Source organism: Excalfactoria chinensis, chromosome 14, assembly GCF_039878825.1.
Source record: "Excalfactoria chinensis isolate bCotChi1 chromosome 14, bCotChi1.hap2, whole genome shotgun sequence".
Lineage (NCBI taxonomy): Eukaryota > Metazoa > Chordata > Aves > Galliformes > Phasianidae > Excalfactoria > Excalfactoria chinensis.
This window is the reverse complement of record NC_092838.1, coordinates 11,123,023-11,142,424: the sequence shown is the minus strand read 5'-3', so window position 1 is coordinate 11,142,424 and position 19,402 is coordinate 11,123,023. Positions and strand designations below refer to the sequence as shown.

The window sequence follows — 19,402 nt, the reverse complement described above, 5'->3', positions numbered from 1 at the left end:
TGTAAAGAAAAGCCAACAAAAACCCAAACAAAGCCTTCCACCTCATTTCCCAGTTTCCTGTTGCCTTACCAGTGACTGACCCAGCATCCATTCACCAGACTGCCTCAGCTGTGCCTTCTAACAATCGCTTTGAGACAAAACTTGTTTGTATTTACAACGTAACACCATGCAGAACTCTACTTTCCATCTCATTGCTGAGATCTGCAGCTCCTCTTATATCCTTCAGCAGCCACATTTGCGTAGTATTAAATAAAGGCGCTGTTTTGTAATTTAAAGTACTGATATTGATGTGCATCACACTGATATTCCCTTTAAAGATATAATGTTTATGGCTGACTTCTTTTGAATATCTGATATCAACTCACTGCCACTAATTTCATTCTAAGGAATTAAAACCTGTATATTTATTTACCAGTCACCTGCCAATTTTGAAACACGGATGACTTTCTGATAGTGAGATGGAAAAGAATTTCCCTCACTGACCTTAAACTAATTGGTCACGTGAGCTGTGTGATCTTAAGTATGTTCTCTTTGTATAACATTGCATTTCACTCACACTGCAATATCTGAACGCTATCCTATTTCTCTCCCTACAGAGAAGCTGGTAACCAGCAGAGAAGACACAAGAGCTAAAATCACTATGTGGAGCTGTGAAACCTTAAACAGCACTGACAACAGCGAGGACCAGCATCTCTGCCAGGACTTCCACTTTGTGCTATCCATCTTTTCCCTTCTCTACCTCATTATATGTTTCCCAATTGGCCTTTGCTACAACGGCCTGCTGGTCCTGGTCAACCTGTACAACAAAGCTACTATGACGATGCCCGATGTTTACTTTGTCAATATGGCCATCGCCGGTCTCATCATCAACGCCTTGGCACCAATGTACCTTCTAGGTCTCGCCAATACAAAATGGGCCATCTGGAATTCTAACAACGAAGTTTATATCACCTTGCTTATTTTGTTCAACGTCTCATCTTTAGTTACCATGTACTCTACGACATTACTCAGTCTGGACTACTACATCGAACGTGCTCTACCTAGAACTTACATGTCCAGTGTGTACAACACCAAGCACGTCTGTGGATTCATATGGGGCGGAGCCATGCTCACGAGTTTCTCATCTCTTCTGTTCTACGTCTGCAACCACGTATCCACTAAAATAATTGAATGCTCCAAGATGCAGAACAAAGAGGCAGCGGATGCCATTATGGTGTTTATCGGGTATGTCGTTCCAGCTGTCGCTGTACTGTATGCACTTATTCTGATCTTGCGAATACGCAAAGAGGCCACACCACTGGATCAAGACACTGGACGATTAGACCCATCAGTGCACAGGCTTTTGATTGCCACAGTCTGTACACAGTTCACGTTATGGACACCCTATTACATTACCCTTTTGGTAAGCACATTTACTTACGCACGAGGAAGAGCTGCAGATGAAAACTACGGTCGAATATTACATTTTACCAAGGTTTTATCCAAATTCTTGGCTTTCTCGAGCAGCTTTGTAATGCCTTTGCTTTACAGATACATTAACAAAAACTTCCCCAACAAATTGCGACGGTTGCTTAAAAAGATACACTGTGGGAATCAGGGGTGTTCTCACGAACGCACAGTAGTACAGCAAGTCATGACGTAGGCATGAAACACCTCTGGTGCTCTGTTACTGCAGTTCTCAGGCTGTGATACAGCTGCGTTGGCACTCAGAGTCACCAACGTCAGAGCTCCAACCAAGAGGAGCCTTTGATGAATGAAAGAGTCTTAACTTTCCAAACGTTGAGTGTTTGCTGAGATCTGTAAGACTCTGGCCTACGTGCTGTAATACCTGTGACGTCTGACACTCAGTGCACTGAACTGCTTACAAAGCGTAAGCTCTGTCTCCATCATCCTAATATTCCTGTCTGAACGAATCACTAAGCAGCTGATGGAAATCTTGACTGAACACACAGCACCTTGTACCTTGTAGGGAAAAAGGCATTACCTTGTCTTCTGTACAAAGAAGCAACTGCGCTATCCTGGATGAAGTAAATGGTATTTTTTCAATGAAGATGATACGGGTGATGTTTGCTAGAGGTGATATCACCCAATTAAACATGTCCAAATAGTAAATGTTAATTATAAATTAAATTATTTAATTTCTTTCTCCATCACTGAATTCCATAATCCACCACTTTCAGAACCGTATCCTCACAAGGCCTAACCTAAGCTATTAACACGTATGGTAAAGCAGTTTTTTTCCTAGATATAACAATAACGTGTTTTATTCTTCCGGTGCTTTGTTTGCATCCTAAGGCATTTCAGGAATTCAGAAATATTTATTAACTAATTCTAGGGGAATTGAGAGATATTTTTGTTCCGCATATTAAGATGAAGGACGCGGTGGTTTACAAACTTAAATCGAAACTTAACGAGTAAAGAATGTCTGGCTAAGTGTTATGGTCCACATATGTTCATGTAACAAGAGTAATTATCTTAAAAATAAATATGTTTATGATTAACATTTTTTATTTTCAAGGGATACGTTCACTACAAATACATTGAAATCTCTTTAATCTCGGGGATCACTGGAAGTTTGGGAACCAGAAAGCCGTCTTTCAATGCATACAAGGTTTTAAGATGGGAATAATATGAAGGGTGCTCCGAAAGTAATGCCTCCTGATTTATTTTGTTTGTCCGCGATGTCAGAAGTGGATCTTGGTGGGATGGCAGTGTAGAAAAACAGTTTGGTAACTGAGAATTTGCTCTGCCAAGCAGCGTTGTTAGGCTTTTTGTAGTGCTTTCCATGGAAATAAATAGGAGGCATTACATCTGGAGCAACCTACATAGATATGAATTCCACTCAACTTCACCTTCTTGTTGACCTGAGAAAAAATGGAGCATCTCCCAACTTGATTCACAAACACACAGCAGAAGTACAGTTTCTGTATTTCACAGTGGGGATGGAAAAAAACATCATAGTTCCCAGTGTTTGAAGAAATACAGAGAAATACAAAGTGCTGCTGGAAACAAAATTACCCTGATCCAAACAACTACCTGCAGCTGTTGTTGCATTGGTGATAGCAGAGGGGACGGATGTTACACTGATATTCTCCCTTTGGCTGACGGACAGCAGGACTTATTTGCCTGCAACAAATCATTTCTTTGCTTTATCTGTCACAACACAAATCGTCCAGCAAGACTTCAGCCAAAAACAATGTGGGGTTCTGAGCCTCTGGTATAGAAAAACCATAGAGTAAAAACAGAATGAAACCTTTTCTATTGTGTAATCTGATCTCATCGCTGGTCATAATTTATAGGAAATTGGAAAAGGTATATGAATAGGAAAATGGTTAAGTTTTAAGTGGGAAGAAGGTGAGGAACACTTTTCTCAGATCTTCTCCCCTCTTTTCAACATAATTTGAGTCGTTCTCACAGCCATCTTCACTTATCTGATTCACGTACCATCATCTCTTACATTATCAACACCCTGCTCATCCATTGCTCTTTAGTTTTCGATACCATTTTTATCTCAGTGAACTTGTTCAACCATTGAGGCCCTACACAGCAAGTCATCTATTTGTGTGGTGGTTTCTCCGGGTGAAAGCCAGCCAGCACAGTCACACTGCTTTGCTTCACAGTGTCAGCCTGCTGATTAAACCCACCTCATGGAAGGAAGCCTTTCCTTATCACCATGTTCACTCACACACTAATTTATCCCTGTCTGCAGACACAATACTGGCTTCTTGGTTTTCATAACCTTTTTTTTGTTGTGTTTTTCTCTTAACTTGAGATATATTCTAAGAATTGCAAGCTACACTCATCTTAAGCATTCAAACTCACGCCCACAGACGTTCGCAGCAAATCTTTCCTTGGAACTGCTGAGCAAGCAGAGACTCATCTTCCCTTCAGGGGAACTCTGGGCATCCTACAGCACCGCGTCACATCTCTCACAGAAAAGCTGCTCAAGAAATTCTGACCCACGGGGCAGGAAAACAAACAGCAGCAAAGAGGAACTGGCAAACCTGGTGTGAGCAGAGCCTTGTGGAGCTGGGACACGGCCAGGGCAGTGGGCTGAGCAGGAGGCACAAGGATGGCTGTAACTGCTGTGCTGCTGCCCTGAGTCAATCTCCCCTCTTCCTAAGACACGCTATTTTCTGTGTCTAAGCAGGCTGTCACATTTAGTTCTCTTCTTTCCTCTGCAGGTTAAATTGCCCGGCCATGGCTCTTTCATCATCTCTCTTTTTTTTTTTTTTAATTCCTCTCATCTTATTCAGTTCTCTACCCAAATGTGCTATTCAGTTCCATTCTGCTCCTGCTCCTTTCATGCCTGGCCTTGCACACACGGTACTTCCCAACACTACCTCCTTCATGACATAAAGGTCTCATTTGCCTCAAAGAAACTGTGCCATGGAATGGACTGGCTGCTGTTCCCTGAAATTCTGAACTCAATTCCAGTGCTCACATGTGATGTCCCTTAAAAAGCAATATCCCACAACGCAAGAACTTCACAATATACATTGAAGCAGTACATGAGCAAGTGCATTAAAATACTTAAGGAGATGCACAGCAATATAACTATGGAGGAACCTTTATAGGCAAATTTATAATATACAAAGTTCTCAAGGGTGAGGCCTTTCCATTTCGATACCCAAAGGTTTCTATTGACTGTAAACAGGGCCTTGCCTACTTTGCATTTAAACAAACATGAAGAAAATGCTGCACATATGCAACATAAAAATCAGCCTACGGAGGAAAGAATAACTTTCAAATAATTTATTAAATTATTTCTTAAAGCAAACGTATCATTTAAGTGCAAACCTCTGAACAGTAACGTCTGCTGGATGGTTCGGTGTGTATATACTGGTATTAGAAAGTAAGCACTACTTAAGTGCCATTATTAACAGTGCTATTTTCTTACAAAATTCAACTGCATGTTTGAGATGAGCTGCGGCTTACAGCCCTCCTCCAGAAGAGCCAATTACGTCAAATCAGTGAACTAACAAAGACGTTCGTCTCTGCTTCTGCTGAAAGTATTAACACAGCCAGTTTGAGTCAGGTCTGTGCTGATGAACCCAGCAGGGGTCCTGGTTTCAAAAGTTTCCATTTAGGAATCAAATTGAGATGGTCTATGAAGACGTAATGTTCAGCCAAGGAAAGAAAGTGACCAACCATAGGAGAATTCCTGGTTCTGCCTAAAATAAAGAAACATGGTCTTCCATATCACGTCAAAGAACTGCGCAAAATGGCCTGTTGGCAAAGCTTCACAAAGAAACTACTGACTCCTAAGACTTAATAAAATGTGTTAAAACCTATCTGATTGCTAAGAGGTGTTTTTATTTGGACAAAAGGGCTACTTGCAGGCAAGGCTAAAGCTGTGCTGCTTCACTGAACCAAAACATCACAGCTGCGTGACTTGGATGGCAAACCAGGCGTGGTGAATTGTCAGATTTTCTAGGTCATAATTTTCTACATCATTAAAATCTAATTATGCCATAGCGTGAAGTTAGCTGGGAACGAAGGCAAAAAGTCGCAGCATAATGAGTTTTGCAACTAATAGGACAGAAAAATTGGTGCCAGAAACACAAAGTCGGTGGTTAATGTGTACATTGGCCACGTGCTTGTCACTTCCTGCTCTTTGTGCGAGTAAACCCAACTGATCATCAGTGTAAACTCAATGTACCGTCAGTAGGTTTACATGAGGCTGAACTGTACCAATGTGGCAGCAGAATCAGTGCTTGTCTGTGAGCACAGAGAGATCTCACTGAGGACAACCATATTTTGGCACCCAGACAGAAAGCACTTAACTGTTCTATTACAGGAAAACAGGCACCAAGGTTACCAAGAAAATACAACACCTATACCAGAAAAAGGGGAAGTAACACTGACAAATATAATAACCAAGATTTGGTTCTCTTTTTTGTGTGTGCTATGAATACGCACATAGCTTAAAAATTACTTATCATTGCTAATTATTAATGAAAGCAGGCTGCTGGCCAGGCCGGAGACCTGCTGATGGGCTGCTCTGCAATGGCACAGGGCTGGTAACTGAAAACAAAAGCAGAATCTGGCTTTGTGCCACTCTCAGTTCTTCTCTTAACGAAGCATTTCAAGAAGCACTGAGCTGGGCCTCAGCTTCTGCAGCGGTAAAGTGCTCAACACACTGATGAATCTGAAACATATGCTCTAAGATTAATTCTCGCAGCTTTTTGATAAGTAAAACCTTGTGTATTTCTTAACCATATCATGCAACACTTTTTCCAAGTGAAAGCAACTGAATGCACAAAACCAGCTGTGCAGACTCAAGTGTGAAATGTTTCCCATTGTATTTTCCTCAACTTTCCATTATATATCAAAACACTCCAACATTCGAAATGAATACATTCTCATTGTGTAGGAGAGCAGTGGATTTATTGTCTATTTCGTCACTCCACTTCCTTCCTACCAAGTCTTTTCCTTTCCTGGGAAGTGTGGGCCGTTTCCTCATGCTCCTCCCTTCTAAAGAATAGCACTTCTAAGTACATTCACAAAATGCTCACATTTCCTTGCAGTCCTCAGCAGACAGCTCGTGTCTTGTTACAAACCATGACAGGAAAAGACTTAAACGATACCAGATTCCAGTATTAACAATTCAATATTCAAATGTTTTATAAAAGGAAAAAGGCAAACCTTCCTATCAGAAGTTCCCCAGAACAAACAAGTTTTCAAACCAGGGGGAATGGATTCTCTTTCTGGTCATAAAACACCTGATGATGCTTTGTGTGAAGACAGAAATAAGCAGCAGCACAGATACTCCTGACTCAGAGGGCTGGAGAAAGGATTGGTAGGGAAAGGATTCCCAATTAGAGCCATCCTAAGGAAAAGTAGCTGTGAGTTTAATCAGAGCCGACAGCAGGAATAATGCTGCTAGAAAAACAGAGGAAAACTCTCGACTCTGGATCAAGTCAACTTCTAAAAGTGCAGAATTAATCTCCTATTTTAAAGTTGTTGTTTTTAAGTCATAAATCCCCCCTGATTTCAACAGGAGGTTCTTGGACTCATCACTTCTATGGAAGCCTATGTGTTACCAACAATACAAGCAAACTAAAACCCAAATATTAGCACATACATTCGCAAATTTAAGCTAAAACTCATCTCGGAGCTGGCAGAATTTCCACACTTGTTTCTTTCCTCACCTTTCAAACAAAGGGTATTTTAGATGTGAATTCTGGGATCAAAACTGTTGTACAGACACCACCTGGTGGTCACTAACAGAACGCTCCTGCATGTCACAAAGATGGTGTGATCCATACAACTATTAAAAGGATTTATGTTCACAATGGAAACAATATTAGATGAGTTTCTGGTGCTAAACGTACACACCAGCACGTCCTGTCTGCAAGCAGGTGGAAGAAGAAACAAAATTAGCCATCACTGCTACAAAGCTGCTGAGACAACAAGGTATGTAAGGGAAAATTCTGTTGTAAGAAACAACCCTCAACAATGTGTCGCTGTGTTTTTAACCTCACTGCAGGACATTTAACCACACTATGAAGTCTGATTGTTCAGAAGACGTCAATCTTTATTTTTCTTAAAGCATATGTTCCTCGTGTTTGATCTGAACCACCTGGTACTAAGCACTGCCATAGACAAGATGCTCAGAGATCAAAGTGCCGTTCCCAGCCAGCTCCAGAGCATCGTAATTCTTCCCAATTAAGTTACGGTTTCACTAATTCAAAATGAAATAGATTTCATTCATTATTAATAGAGAAGTTTCTGAAACCTTTCAGCTCAGCCTGTGTAAATTAAATAACCATTCCAACACCTGCAGGGCTACGCAGAGCCCTGTTCTTTTATAGAAGATACTGTCAGACAAATGTGTTTTCCACCCCTCATTAAAGCATTATCTGGGAATACAGCTATTTTCAGCCCTCACTGGGGAGTTACCTACACGATCTACCCATCTTTACTTTGTGACTGATGGAAACATCACTGTAGAGTAAGAAAATACTGTTTATAAAACAACAAGCAATGCCCAAATAAGCCAATATAAAATCACTAACGGGGAATCGTGGGTGAGCAAACCTGAGATGTGACAGCAGTGATAACCCAGCACAGAGTTCTAGAATAAGAGGCAGCAATGTTGATTTAGGAGCAGCCTTAGAGGCACAGGCAATTATTAATACCAGTGTCTGTGTACCCAACATCACCAGCTCGTGCTTTTTGAACCCTATCCAAGCAGTTTAAATGCCACAAATCCACATGGCTCCACGTACCTTACAATCAGTTTGTCTGTCTAATAAAGAGATGAACCAGCTCTGCAGTGAGCTGACCAAAGGAGCTCAAAGCATCCACATATCCAAATGCCACCGCTGAGTCCCATATGCTGTAGCTACACAACAGAAGCATGAAGCATCTCAATTCCACTTACAGATGAAGAAATCAAGAAGCCAACAAGCAAACAAACCCCCCACAAACATGCACTGAACTCAGAAACAATGAAAACATGGTTTTTATTCTAAAATCCATCCACAAGCAGAATTCCTTTAGCTCTCCAAGCTGGCAGCTCCTGGCTTTGTGTACAGACTTCCCTGTTGTTCTGTTTGGCTTTATGTTTTACCTCAAAGGCCCAAAGTTCCATGCTCTTTTAACTGAGGATGCAAATTTGCTTGCTGCTGAATAACAGACCAAACGAGAAGAACAATTTTAGAGTGACTCTCAACTGTGTGTCACTATAACAAAATACTCAGAATAGACGCTCTTCTCAAAATAATACTAATACTAGCAATACATCTGAATAAGTTATTTAAGAAAATGCCAGCCCAAGGCAGATCCCCTGTGCAGGAATCAGGAGTCAGTGCATTGACACAAGCAGCCCCAAGGCACCCAAGTGCCACCAACAGAAGCTCTGCACAGCCAGCTCAGCTGCAGAGTAGCACACTGAGCCACCCCTGGCCTCCCTGCGGTCAGCATCCCACACTCAGGTTATATTTGTTGGATAATTACACTAGAGGAACAACTGGGATGGAAACACATGATAGTTGACAACAAAATACCTTCAGGAAAAATGTAGGTTGTTTCTCAGTTCATAATTCCAGTAACACAACGTTGCTCTTCATCACAGCATGCTGGGAATAGGCAGTAACAACCATCAGATGTCCCAAAACAGCCCATTACAAAACAAAGGGACACTTTCCTTAATAACCCTCCACCAGAAAGGCAAGAGAAGCTGCCTCTGCCCTACGCAGAACATCATTACCACACTCACCTTATCCACTGAGAGCACACACACATGCTGGTCACTAATCAACATATAACTCATACAAATAGTGTGAAAATAATGCAGACATTCAACCACTTTTGTTTTTTGCAGTTTTCTGAAGGTTCGTACAACCCCACCCCAGTTTGCCACTGCTCTCATGACTTGTGCCCTGTGATCCTTTAAGCAAACGGAACTGAACTGATCCATTGTTTAAGAAAAGACCCAGCTGACCTCACAGCAGCAACATCTTGCTTTTCTTTCAGTAATGCAATAACTGGGATGGTAACAGCAACCTGGGCTGCTGCAAAACCACCCCGTGTAGCTGTTAGGATACCAACAGAGACAACACATTTCTCAGTACCCAAACTTCTCCCCACATAGAACATGGACACCTCCTGATGTTCTTTGGATCAACGTCCACATTCTGAAATCATAATGTGCTGCTTGCCCCCAAAATATGATAAACATTCTTTCCTTTAGATACAGCTGGATAATAACACGTGATATGGGATAAGATTTGTAAATGTGAACATAAATGTGAAGATGCAAGCTTTCCCTTTGGTTGGTTGGTTGTGTTTTTTTTAAGACAGGATGTGTAAGAAACAGCTTTTCTCTTTCTGTTTTTCTGGTTCTCTCTGTATAATTTTTCTCACTAGAAGATGAGCTCCCTCCCAGCTCTTCTTCACACATTGCATTAGCAGAAAAGCTGCCACTGAAACACAGGAAATGCAGCCTCAATGCTGATGTTCCCAGGCTTATCTTCACTTGAGTTACTCCTCCTTCACTGACAGCCTGACCTCAGAATAAAGCTTTATAAAGGACAATTTGAATCACCCTTAAACTTCTGGTGCAGACAATGATTTTTCTCTCTTTTACTGGTACTCACAAAGGGCACACTAGGAACAGATGAACCCCAGCAGGCAGTCCCAGCCAGAACCAAGCGCTGGTGAGGGACCCCGTGCTGTCAGAGCTGGCTGTTCAGTGTTAGCCTATGTATGCTCACAATCCATTCTCAAACCCAAAAAGGCAAGTTAGTGTCCTAAAATTCTCTTGCCTTTCCAACACAACCTCTGGATTGTTTATACAGTTCAGTGCATTCTCTGCACAGCCCTACATCCCATATAAAGGATAAGGTGACACTTCAAATTTGCGTAGCTCATGGAAAACCAACAGTAAAACACATCTGTCTGATTTGCACTCATTTACCCTTGTTAACTACATGAAATTGATACCAACAGAAGAAGCAAGGATTCAGGTACACCTCCAGACCAGCTGTGCCATACAGAACAGGTACACTACCCAGCCAGCTTCAAGCTTTTCAATAGCGATTTGGAAACACTATTAAGAACGAAAGGGAAGCAATGCACCCAGTTCAACAAACAATTATGCTAAGATGTTCAAAAACAAAGCCTGTGTGGGAGTTGGGGTGTTCTGAACAACACATGCAAGCTCCTCTAGCAAACCGCATTTCTCAGAGCTACTGAAGGGCTGTTTTGGGGCACAGCTACTTCACAGAGCCTGAAGCAACCCACTTCTGGTTTCAGAGAACTGCTTGCAGCAGCAATGCTCACCTTTGGGTGGAAGTACAAACCTTGGGCTGACACTGTGCCTCCAGCCAACCTGCAAGCCACATTCTGAGCCCTGCACCCTGCCGTGTGGGTTTTATTCCACTTTGTTGAAGTGCTTTGGCTTTTTCCATGCATTTTTCAATAATGCTTGTTAAAATGCAGCAGGTAAAATATCACGGAGACAGAAAGCACTGACCAAAGCTACAGCAAATCATTACAAGATTAGGAAAAAAACATGCTTTGCCATGGATGTGCTCCTAAAGGAAGCACGGTGCAGCTGATGCCTTCCAAGCAACAAGGCTGTGCGCACAGGAATAATCACGAGCCGATCCTTTCTTGCTCATTTCCATCTAAGGTTCTGAGAATACTATTAAACAGTCACTAAGAAGATGGATGCTTAGCCCAACCCAAAACATCTTACAGACTCAAAATCGTGGCTTTTAACACCTCACGGTCATTGAGGAGCATCCGGAACAATGATCTGCTGAATGTGCACAATCCTGGGGGTGTTCCAAGAGCCAGAACCCATGGAGAAACAGAAACACGCCGTGTTTTTAAACCGTGACACACAGTAGGTTCTTGTTGAATACTTGCCCCCTTTAGCGAGGGCTTTGGATCCGTATTTATTCAACTGGCTTTTCTTTTTCAAGAGCCCTAGGAATTAAAACAGCACACTTACCAAAAAAAGGAATAGCAAAGGCTGGCCGACACGCATAGAACTGCTTCATGAGCAGGACAAAAATTCCACTGGATGGCCTCACAGACTCAGAAATGGCCGCGACAAAACACTACTTTTCTGTTCTAAAATATCTCCCAGCAGAGGATAATTTGAACTTTCAAAGTCACATGGTGAAATCATAGGTTTGCTGAACATGCAATGTGTACGGTTTGAATGATGTAAACCCAGTTCCTGTTTCCCTTGCAGAACTGAATGTTTTTGTAGCCAGCAAGCACTGGAGTTTTTCACCGCGATTTACAGCAGCAAAAGAAGTTACTGTGATATACACACACTGCTCTCTGCATGAATAGAAAGGGCTACATCCTCCAAACAGTAATTATAACTCATCTGACTATTCACAGTGCGAGTCTCGGCTAATTGTATCTGTGGAGCATTTTCCTGGAAAGGTAAGTGCTTTATCTTACTTCAGATATGCAATGTTTTATTCAGCACGAGAGGAGCAAATTGTGAAGCTGTGGTTGTCTTTTATAAAGTTATTAATGTTTGCTTCTTTAACAACATTTGAACCAGACAAAATAGTGTCTCTGAGAAGCATCCCCATAAAGCTGAATAAAGCCGAGCATTAAACGGAGTGAATCTGACAACTGCTTTCTGCTAAATGCAGAACTCCCACCGAGCTGATGATGGATAGATGATGAAATCCCATTCAGTGCTGGGGATGAGGGACTCCATCAATTCCCTAAGAGCAGTCTGCTAAAGGATGGGCATTGTTGGATAATCTTAACAGGGTTGTAAGGGTTCTATAGGCAGGAAACACATTGGCAGTATTGCTGTAGATTATGCTGTTATTGCTGATTCATATTCTGGGAAAAGGAAAAGAAAAGCTTTCAGTTTATCAGAAGTTTTGAGTAGGATTTCTGAACTCTTTAGCCTCAAACGCTTTCCAAAGTGTAGGAATTTTGTTGTGGTGCCACTACAAGAAAAACGAAGATGGTATTTCACTGCAACCAACCCCCCCCCCTCCCCTCTTTATTCTTTTCCCACCACTTAGCCCAAACAGGAAGGTCAAACACACACGTGTTAACCCCCCACCCCAAAGCACCAGCATCATTTCTGCAGGGCGGTGCAGCCCATGCCCAGTGGCACAAGGAGCGCTGTGTGCATTGCTGTATGATGGGGGAAAGAAGCTTATCCTTCTCCAAGCTACTGGCAGACCGGCTGCCCTGCCCAAGCTTTTTATAGAGGGAGAGCTCAGCTGCCAAACTCCCTGTTTTAGGAGCTCTTCTTTCTAGACTTTAAACAAACAGAAGTTTCCTTAAGACCAAGCTCACCAGCTGCAGCAGTTAACCATCCAGTGCATGAGGGGGTAAGAAAGCAATGGAACCTTACAGACTGGGTCCTCTCAGAACTGAAAGCTGCTTTTCACTACTTGCTATTTTTCAACTACTTCTGCAAACATCATGCTCGTTTCCTCAGCTCCACCTATTGGAAGTGAAGCAGAATGCTTCAGAAAGTCTTAAAATCGAATGTATTCACTTCCATCTCCGGCACAAAAGGCAGGGTGGATACGAGTGTGGAAACAGTGCCAGACAAACCTCAGAGAACAAAAACTGAAGCCGTGTGAAGGAAGGATTAACAGCATGCAAATAATCGTCAATTAAAACAAAGTGGGGGGAGGGAGCTGAGGTGAGGAAGAGGATGGGTTATTGGAGAAAGGCAATGCAGGAAACCATGACTCAAATATCATGTTGTGAGTTTCCCTCATTAATTAACCTGAGGAAAAGGCCTGAGTTCTGCCACAGCTTCCATGTATGGGAGCTCTGATGGGATATTTTGGTATTGGTCTCAGTCACCAGTGCCTAAATAGAAACTATGAAGTCAGTTCTCCCCCTAATCAGCTGAGAGGAAGAACTCATTCACATCCTGAGGCGTTTACAGGGCACAAGGACAGTTCCAGGAAGCAGAAAAGGACCCAGCCCAGCAAGCACAGCACAAATACAACATGCTGGGAGCAACCACATCCAGTTCAGTGTGAAAATGAACTTAGAACACTGAGAACATTTCAAAACTGTCAAGACTTAGAATTTGTAAGAGTTGTTTCCTATGGTCGAGAAGCGCTGATGCTGAAGGGCTCTCTAAAGCTGTCCCCTCTGATACGAACAGATGCACAGAAAGGTTACACCATCAATCCCAGTTTTATTCAGCCCCGGTTGCAGGATGTGAGGGATGGGGTGGCTGCCAGCAGGGCCTGGCCATGGCTCAGCCAGAAGGGCCAACACAGCGACTTCAGGAGGTGAAGAGCAGCTCTCCTTGCTATTTCCCCAGATAGGTATAAGGAGACAAGACATCGCAGAAAACAAACAGCGTTAGGGGATGGTGTCATACAGCAGGACTATATACCTGTGTGAATGTGTTGCAGAGAAAAAGCATACCAATATTAGTTTGCATGAAGTATTAGGCATGTTCAATTGCAACCACGGGCACACAAGTCTTTCCTAACACAACCAGAATGCAAAACTGCCAATTGCTTTCTTTCAAATACTTAGTGAAGCATCATAACCAAATAGGAAAATAGTCTGACATTGCCATTGTGACTTCCTAAAAGCAGAATAGAGACAGTGCTTGGAATAACTTAAGAAAGAGTAACTACCTGCACTGTAAACTGTAATCTTATTTGACCAGCAAGGATTTCAGAACACATTACAGCTGCTAGCATTGATCAACAGGAAACGGAGCTATTTTTCTTCTGCACAAACACTTGATTGGCTTCCAGCAAGCACCCTGCACATACAGACTGAGCACTAAAGAGCTGCCAACAGCTTTGGCAACATTTTGTTAACACAGATAATTTTCTGGAATTCCCCATGAAGGCAATGCACCTAGAGTAGTTTCTTTTGTCAAAGCTTTACCTTATAGAGCTGCACTGTTATTTTCCCCTGAAGTGGAGGTAAAATTAAGAGTAAAACAAACAAACCAACCTTGCTTTGGTCAAAGCTGGACCCAGTATCAGAACCAAGGTCAGATCCTGAGCACATTTCAACAAGTTTTGGCACCTTGTTTTTCCTGCAATCTGATGGAAGGCCGTATGACCTCCTGTGAAACCTGAAGTTGCTTCCTTTGTTTCCTTGGCAATCCTGCTACACTGAGATGCTGTGCAAGGCCAGCGAGTGCAGCCTGGGGTAGAAGCTGTCAGGACGATAATGGAAAACTTCACAGAGCCAGAACTCCATGGGAATATTTGGTTCTGCATCAGGGCTAACAGGACTGGAAGGTGACCCCAGGAGAGCTGCTCCAAGCAGAAGTGTTTCTTAACCTCCTGAAAGTACTGTGTGGGATGCTGGCTTCCCGTAAGAGCAGGAGAGTTTCTGAGGATGCTCACGTGGTTCACATCCTCTGCAGTAGTGGCACACGATCAGGCTATGCTTCTCACCTCTCTTTTAATGGAAGGTCAACATTAGACTTACACTGTTTGCTTTACTGAGGAGGCTTCTCCATAGTGCTTAAGAGATGCGTTGCAGAAGTCAGACATTGGTGGCCTTTAGATTTCCAGGAAATGAAGAGAAACCAAAGCAGCAGATGGAAGCCGGGAGAAGGCCTGACAAGCTCCATGGCTGCAGTGACTACATAGCACAGTCAACCATGTTTATGCATGACAACATAAAAGAACAGCCACAGAGCCAAGGGGAGCAGACTGCACGGGAGCTGCTTGATTAATGAGGAATTTACTGGTATTTAAAGCACATCCTCAAAAACTTTGCATCTAAATCTACACCGACCAAAGCCAACTGCTCCTTTGTGACACAGAACTTTGCCACGCATGTCCTGTATCCCTGCCCTGCAACACTGCCTGGAACAGCACCTCCAGAAAGGGAAAGCTCTGACTTTAAAAAGAGGGAAAGAACACTGCTTAATCAAAACATAACTCTATGGTTTTATAGAAATGCAATTATAATTACATAAGATTATATATATACACTTAATCAGAGTCACTTGGATAAGTCAACTTTTTGAATTAAAGTATTACAATTCCAATTTTGAGGAGAGATTAAAAATATCAGAAAAGTGAAGTAGTGTCAGAGGTAACAACCACAAATGAACTGTCAAACAGCATTAAGACACTGACTTATCTATAATGAGCACTGCCTGAAAACACCCACGTATCTTTATGAACTTTTACCAATTTCAAGTTACTTCCACTGTAAGAGTTAAAATCACTGGAATCACTTGGGGCAAAGATGCATGAAATACAACTGCAAAGTGTAGCACTCTTGTTACTGAGTCTGTTATTTACTGAACTAACCTGCACAAGAAAGTGTGTCCTTTATGTCCTTATGGTATATAAAACATATTTACATGTATCTATTACACTACATTTTTCTTGAGTACATACAAGGTTTCCCTATGAAGCTTATTGACTGATCCTCCAAACACTGAGAGGTACCAGAATTACTGTATCAACATCTCCCAGGGTCACTAAGAGCCAGCAGCCCATCCATGTTACTGTTAAACTTCTCCAGCTTCAAGAGCTCAGAACTCAGCTGCAAAAATCCCTCTATGGCAGAACTTTACTGGGGGGTTTATAATGCACTGCTAATCGTTTTTTTCATGCTTAAGCAGGAGCAAAAAATAATGATTTTCTGCAAAGTACGTAATGCACAAATGAAGAGATGTTGCCAAGTGTACTTTTAACACCTGTTTCTCCTTCCTTATCCATTTCAGTTTCTAACTTCTGTGGGCAGGAAGGAGCACATTGTGCAGAAAGGATGAGTGCTCACAACATGACGTGGATCAGCTACGCAAGCAAGAGCCTGGCTTCCACCTCCCTGGAAGAAATCGAAGCATTCATAGCTTCTCAGAATGTCATATCAAGACTTATGCACTGTTACATCGCCTTCTTTGTGCCAACGGGACTGATAGCTGGTGTGTGCATTTTGGTCATTTTCATAAAGAATTACATGCAGAACAAAGCCATGGAACACTTAGACTCACTTCTCCTGCACTTCACCATCAGCAACGCTGCAATGATTCTGTTGTCATTTACAGTCATCAACAGACCTGACTACATAAGAGTGACCCACCTCGCCTGCAGCGTCCTGTCATTTCTGTTCAATTTCAGTTACTTCAGCTCTCAGCACTCTTTGGTGTTGATCCTTCTCATACTGTTACTGAAGAGATTTCCACCAAGGACTGCACTGAGCAAAGTAACCCAGCGCCCCATAGCGTGCGTTGGATGTCTTCTGCTATGTGCCTTCTGTTTGTCACTGACGGAAGCAGTGCTGGTTGGCACAGATAACTACCACTTGGAAACAGACTGCCAACTAGATCCATTATTTGCATGGCCTGAATACGAGATCGTTAAATTCACCTTTGGATTTGGAATCCCATCATTTCTTCAGATAGTCTCTTTTATCACCCTCCTTGCTAAAGAAGCCCCTGCTGAAGCTCCAACCTTACAACAGCACATTCGTACTTACCTTGCTGTGTTCATTATAAGCATAACAACATTTATATGCCGTCTATTTTATAACATTATGATTCTCTTCAGGACAACACTGAAATTACAGAAGAGCATTGGAACTCCGAAGGATGAGCTCGTGATGAATATTGCAGAAATAGTACTGTTCTCAGAGAGCTGTGCTAGTCTGGTAATCATACTCTGTTTGCACAAACCATGCATGGACAGAATACTTCAAGTCATACGGAGATGCCGAAGGGCACACAGCACCAACAGCCACCTTGAAATCCCAGTAACACCTATGAGCCCTGAAATGATGTCCCAGTAATACCTGCTTTTCTAAGAACTCTCAATCTACTTCCTATGGTTCTTCTGCTTTGTGAAGGACAACTGTTCTCTCTTTTGATCCCAAACTTGGACTATCATACAGCTAGCAGGACTGAAAGAAAAATACATTTAGTCTGCTATCTGCACTGACCTAACATGTAGAAACATGTAGGACCTGGGGGTCTGTTCCTATGTGTGTGTAAATGTTGTTTCATCTCCTCTCTTTGCATGTCACATAAAAGTGAGTAGGAAGTACTGCAGCCATAGAAGTATGCTTCTGTGATAGTAGCAATGCCTTAGTAAGGATGCACACCAAAACGAATCTCAAAGCAACTTTGAACTAAGGTAAAAATCTGCAGCCAAAGCATTTTCTCAGATTTGTTTCCTCTTTGGACTGAGTTTTCTTGCCCCACTCATGTTTTTGTAACATTGCTTAATTCCAGTAAGAACAGCAGAGAAACACAGGCTAAGAGTCCACTACAATCCCCAAACAGTGATACTGCAAGCCTGTTTCATAGCTTGCTTGTACTGCACACACACACAAAATGGGGTTTCTCTTCCCTTTTTTCTCTACTACATTTGCTGGAACTTCCAAGGTTTTCATCTGAATTCTTGCACACACAAAACAACAGAAGAAAACACCACAAAACCCCCTCAAATTAATGGAAACGTTGGTCCATAAAGAACTTTGTGTCCTTTCTGAGGCACTGAACTGGGAAGATGGACAGGATGGCTAATTAAAACTTTGTGCAAGAATGAAAGCTTCCTGTTAAAAGTATGCTTGGCTTCAACTTTGCATTAAGACTTTATGCAGTTATTGATTTAAGCCATTCTTGATGAGTTCATTCAGAAGTATGAAGTTACATGCCTTGAACAGTCACATTCCTTATTATCCTAACTGAAAAAAGAGAGAAAAACCAGACCCAGAACAGGAGAAGTGCTTTTAAAAAGGCAAAGAAGAAGGCAAGCCCCAGATCCAGACAGAAATCGAGGCTTTGCTGGAGATAGGAGAGGAACATCATACATTTTAGATGAGAATTCTCAGGTAAAGAGTGCAAAATGGGGAAAGAAAAAGAGCTTTAAGTCATCTTGGTAGGGTCCAGATCTGTGTGCAGTCAGTGCAAATTGGCATCAGCTGCCTGAAATACAGCAATGTGGGCACTGATCTACCAATAGGAACACGTTCTGCAAAGCAGCAGCCAAGTGGAAGACTAAAGGACATCTGCCCAAATGCACATAGATCTAGAATGCAGATATATGGATCTAGTCCTGAAATAAAAGCCCTGAAATTCATGGGCTCTGTGACTATATCCCATGTAAAGAGAGGGCAATCCTCCCAACATGACCATAAGGACCAATGTTTCCACAAGATGTAAAAATCAACTGGTGAAATAACTGCTCTGCATTATGTCAGCCTTTTCTCCCACTCAGCTCTGTCCTGCTGCCAGCACGAGCAGATGGATAAATAGGGAACATCACACAGAAAAAGGCCATTATTAGATGCTGTTTAGAAAGGAGATATGTAGATCAGAGTCACCTCTTCAAATACAAGAGTTAATTATATAGTTGTGAAAGGATTTCTCAGATGACATCAGAAGTTTTGCTTTGCATCTGAGGGAGTTTAAACAAGGTCTGAACATCAGCCCTGCAGAGAGGAGCTGTAACAGCAGCACATCAGCAAAGGAAGCTGAGAAATGAAGCAAAAGGACATGTCAGAAGATGCAAGCTGTTTATTTCAGTTCAGGCAGAAAACATCATAGTTTCATGGCTAAGTATGTTACTTTCTAGAATGGGAATTATGCACAGAGGATTCTACTTTATTTACTGCTTCTACATATTCAAAGGATGAAAGAATAAATATTGTATTGTTTCTGAGTCCTGTGTTACTGTTCAAGGTGCCTGAAAGTAAACCCAGCCAGCAAATACACAGGGCCTGGTTAGAGAATGTTGGTTGGGTCCTGGGAACTGGTCTGACATGAGCAAATCACACAGAAACTCCTGCAGGAGCCTGGAGGCTCAGCACATGTAGCATGCATGACAGTACTGCAGCGTTTGGGTCAAGCAGAACCATACCGAATGTCTCAGAGAAATAAAGCCTGTGGGAGCTACTGACAGCCAACACTTGAGAACGAGCAAGAAACTACTGCTGCAAA

General features: G+C 42.2%; 2 protein-coding genes across 7 annotated transcripts in view; one reads left to right on the top strand and one right to left on the bottom strand.

Annotated features, from left to right (window-relative positions):
* Nucleotides 1–5,293, top strand: part of GPR146 (G protein-coupled receptor 146) — a 35,307-nt gene extending 30,014 nt beyond the window's left edge. For 5 of the 6 annotated variants that reach the window (XM_072348803.1, XM_072348802.1, XM_072348804.1 and 2 more), the window contains one exon: nt 597–5,287. In XM_072348803.1, the coding sequence (XP_072204904.1) occupies nt 641–1,642 (1,002 nt within the window). In that variant the 5' untranslated portion in view covers nt 597–640 and the 3' untranslated portion in view covers nt 1,643–5,287. Of the gene's footprint in view, nt 1–596 lie in introns of all 6 variants that reach the window. The other variant, XM_072348801.1, reaches the window with a different exon arrangement.
* CHLSN (cholesin) overlaps nt 1–19,402 on the bottom strand; it is a 97,630-nt gene that overhangs the window by 58,507 nt on the left and 19,721 nt on the right. The window lies entirely within an intron of this gene.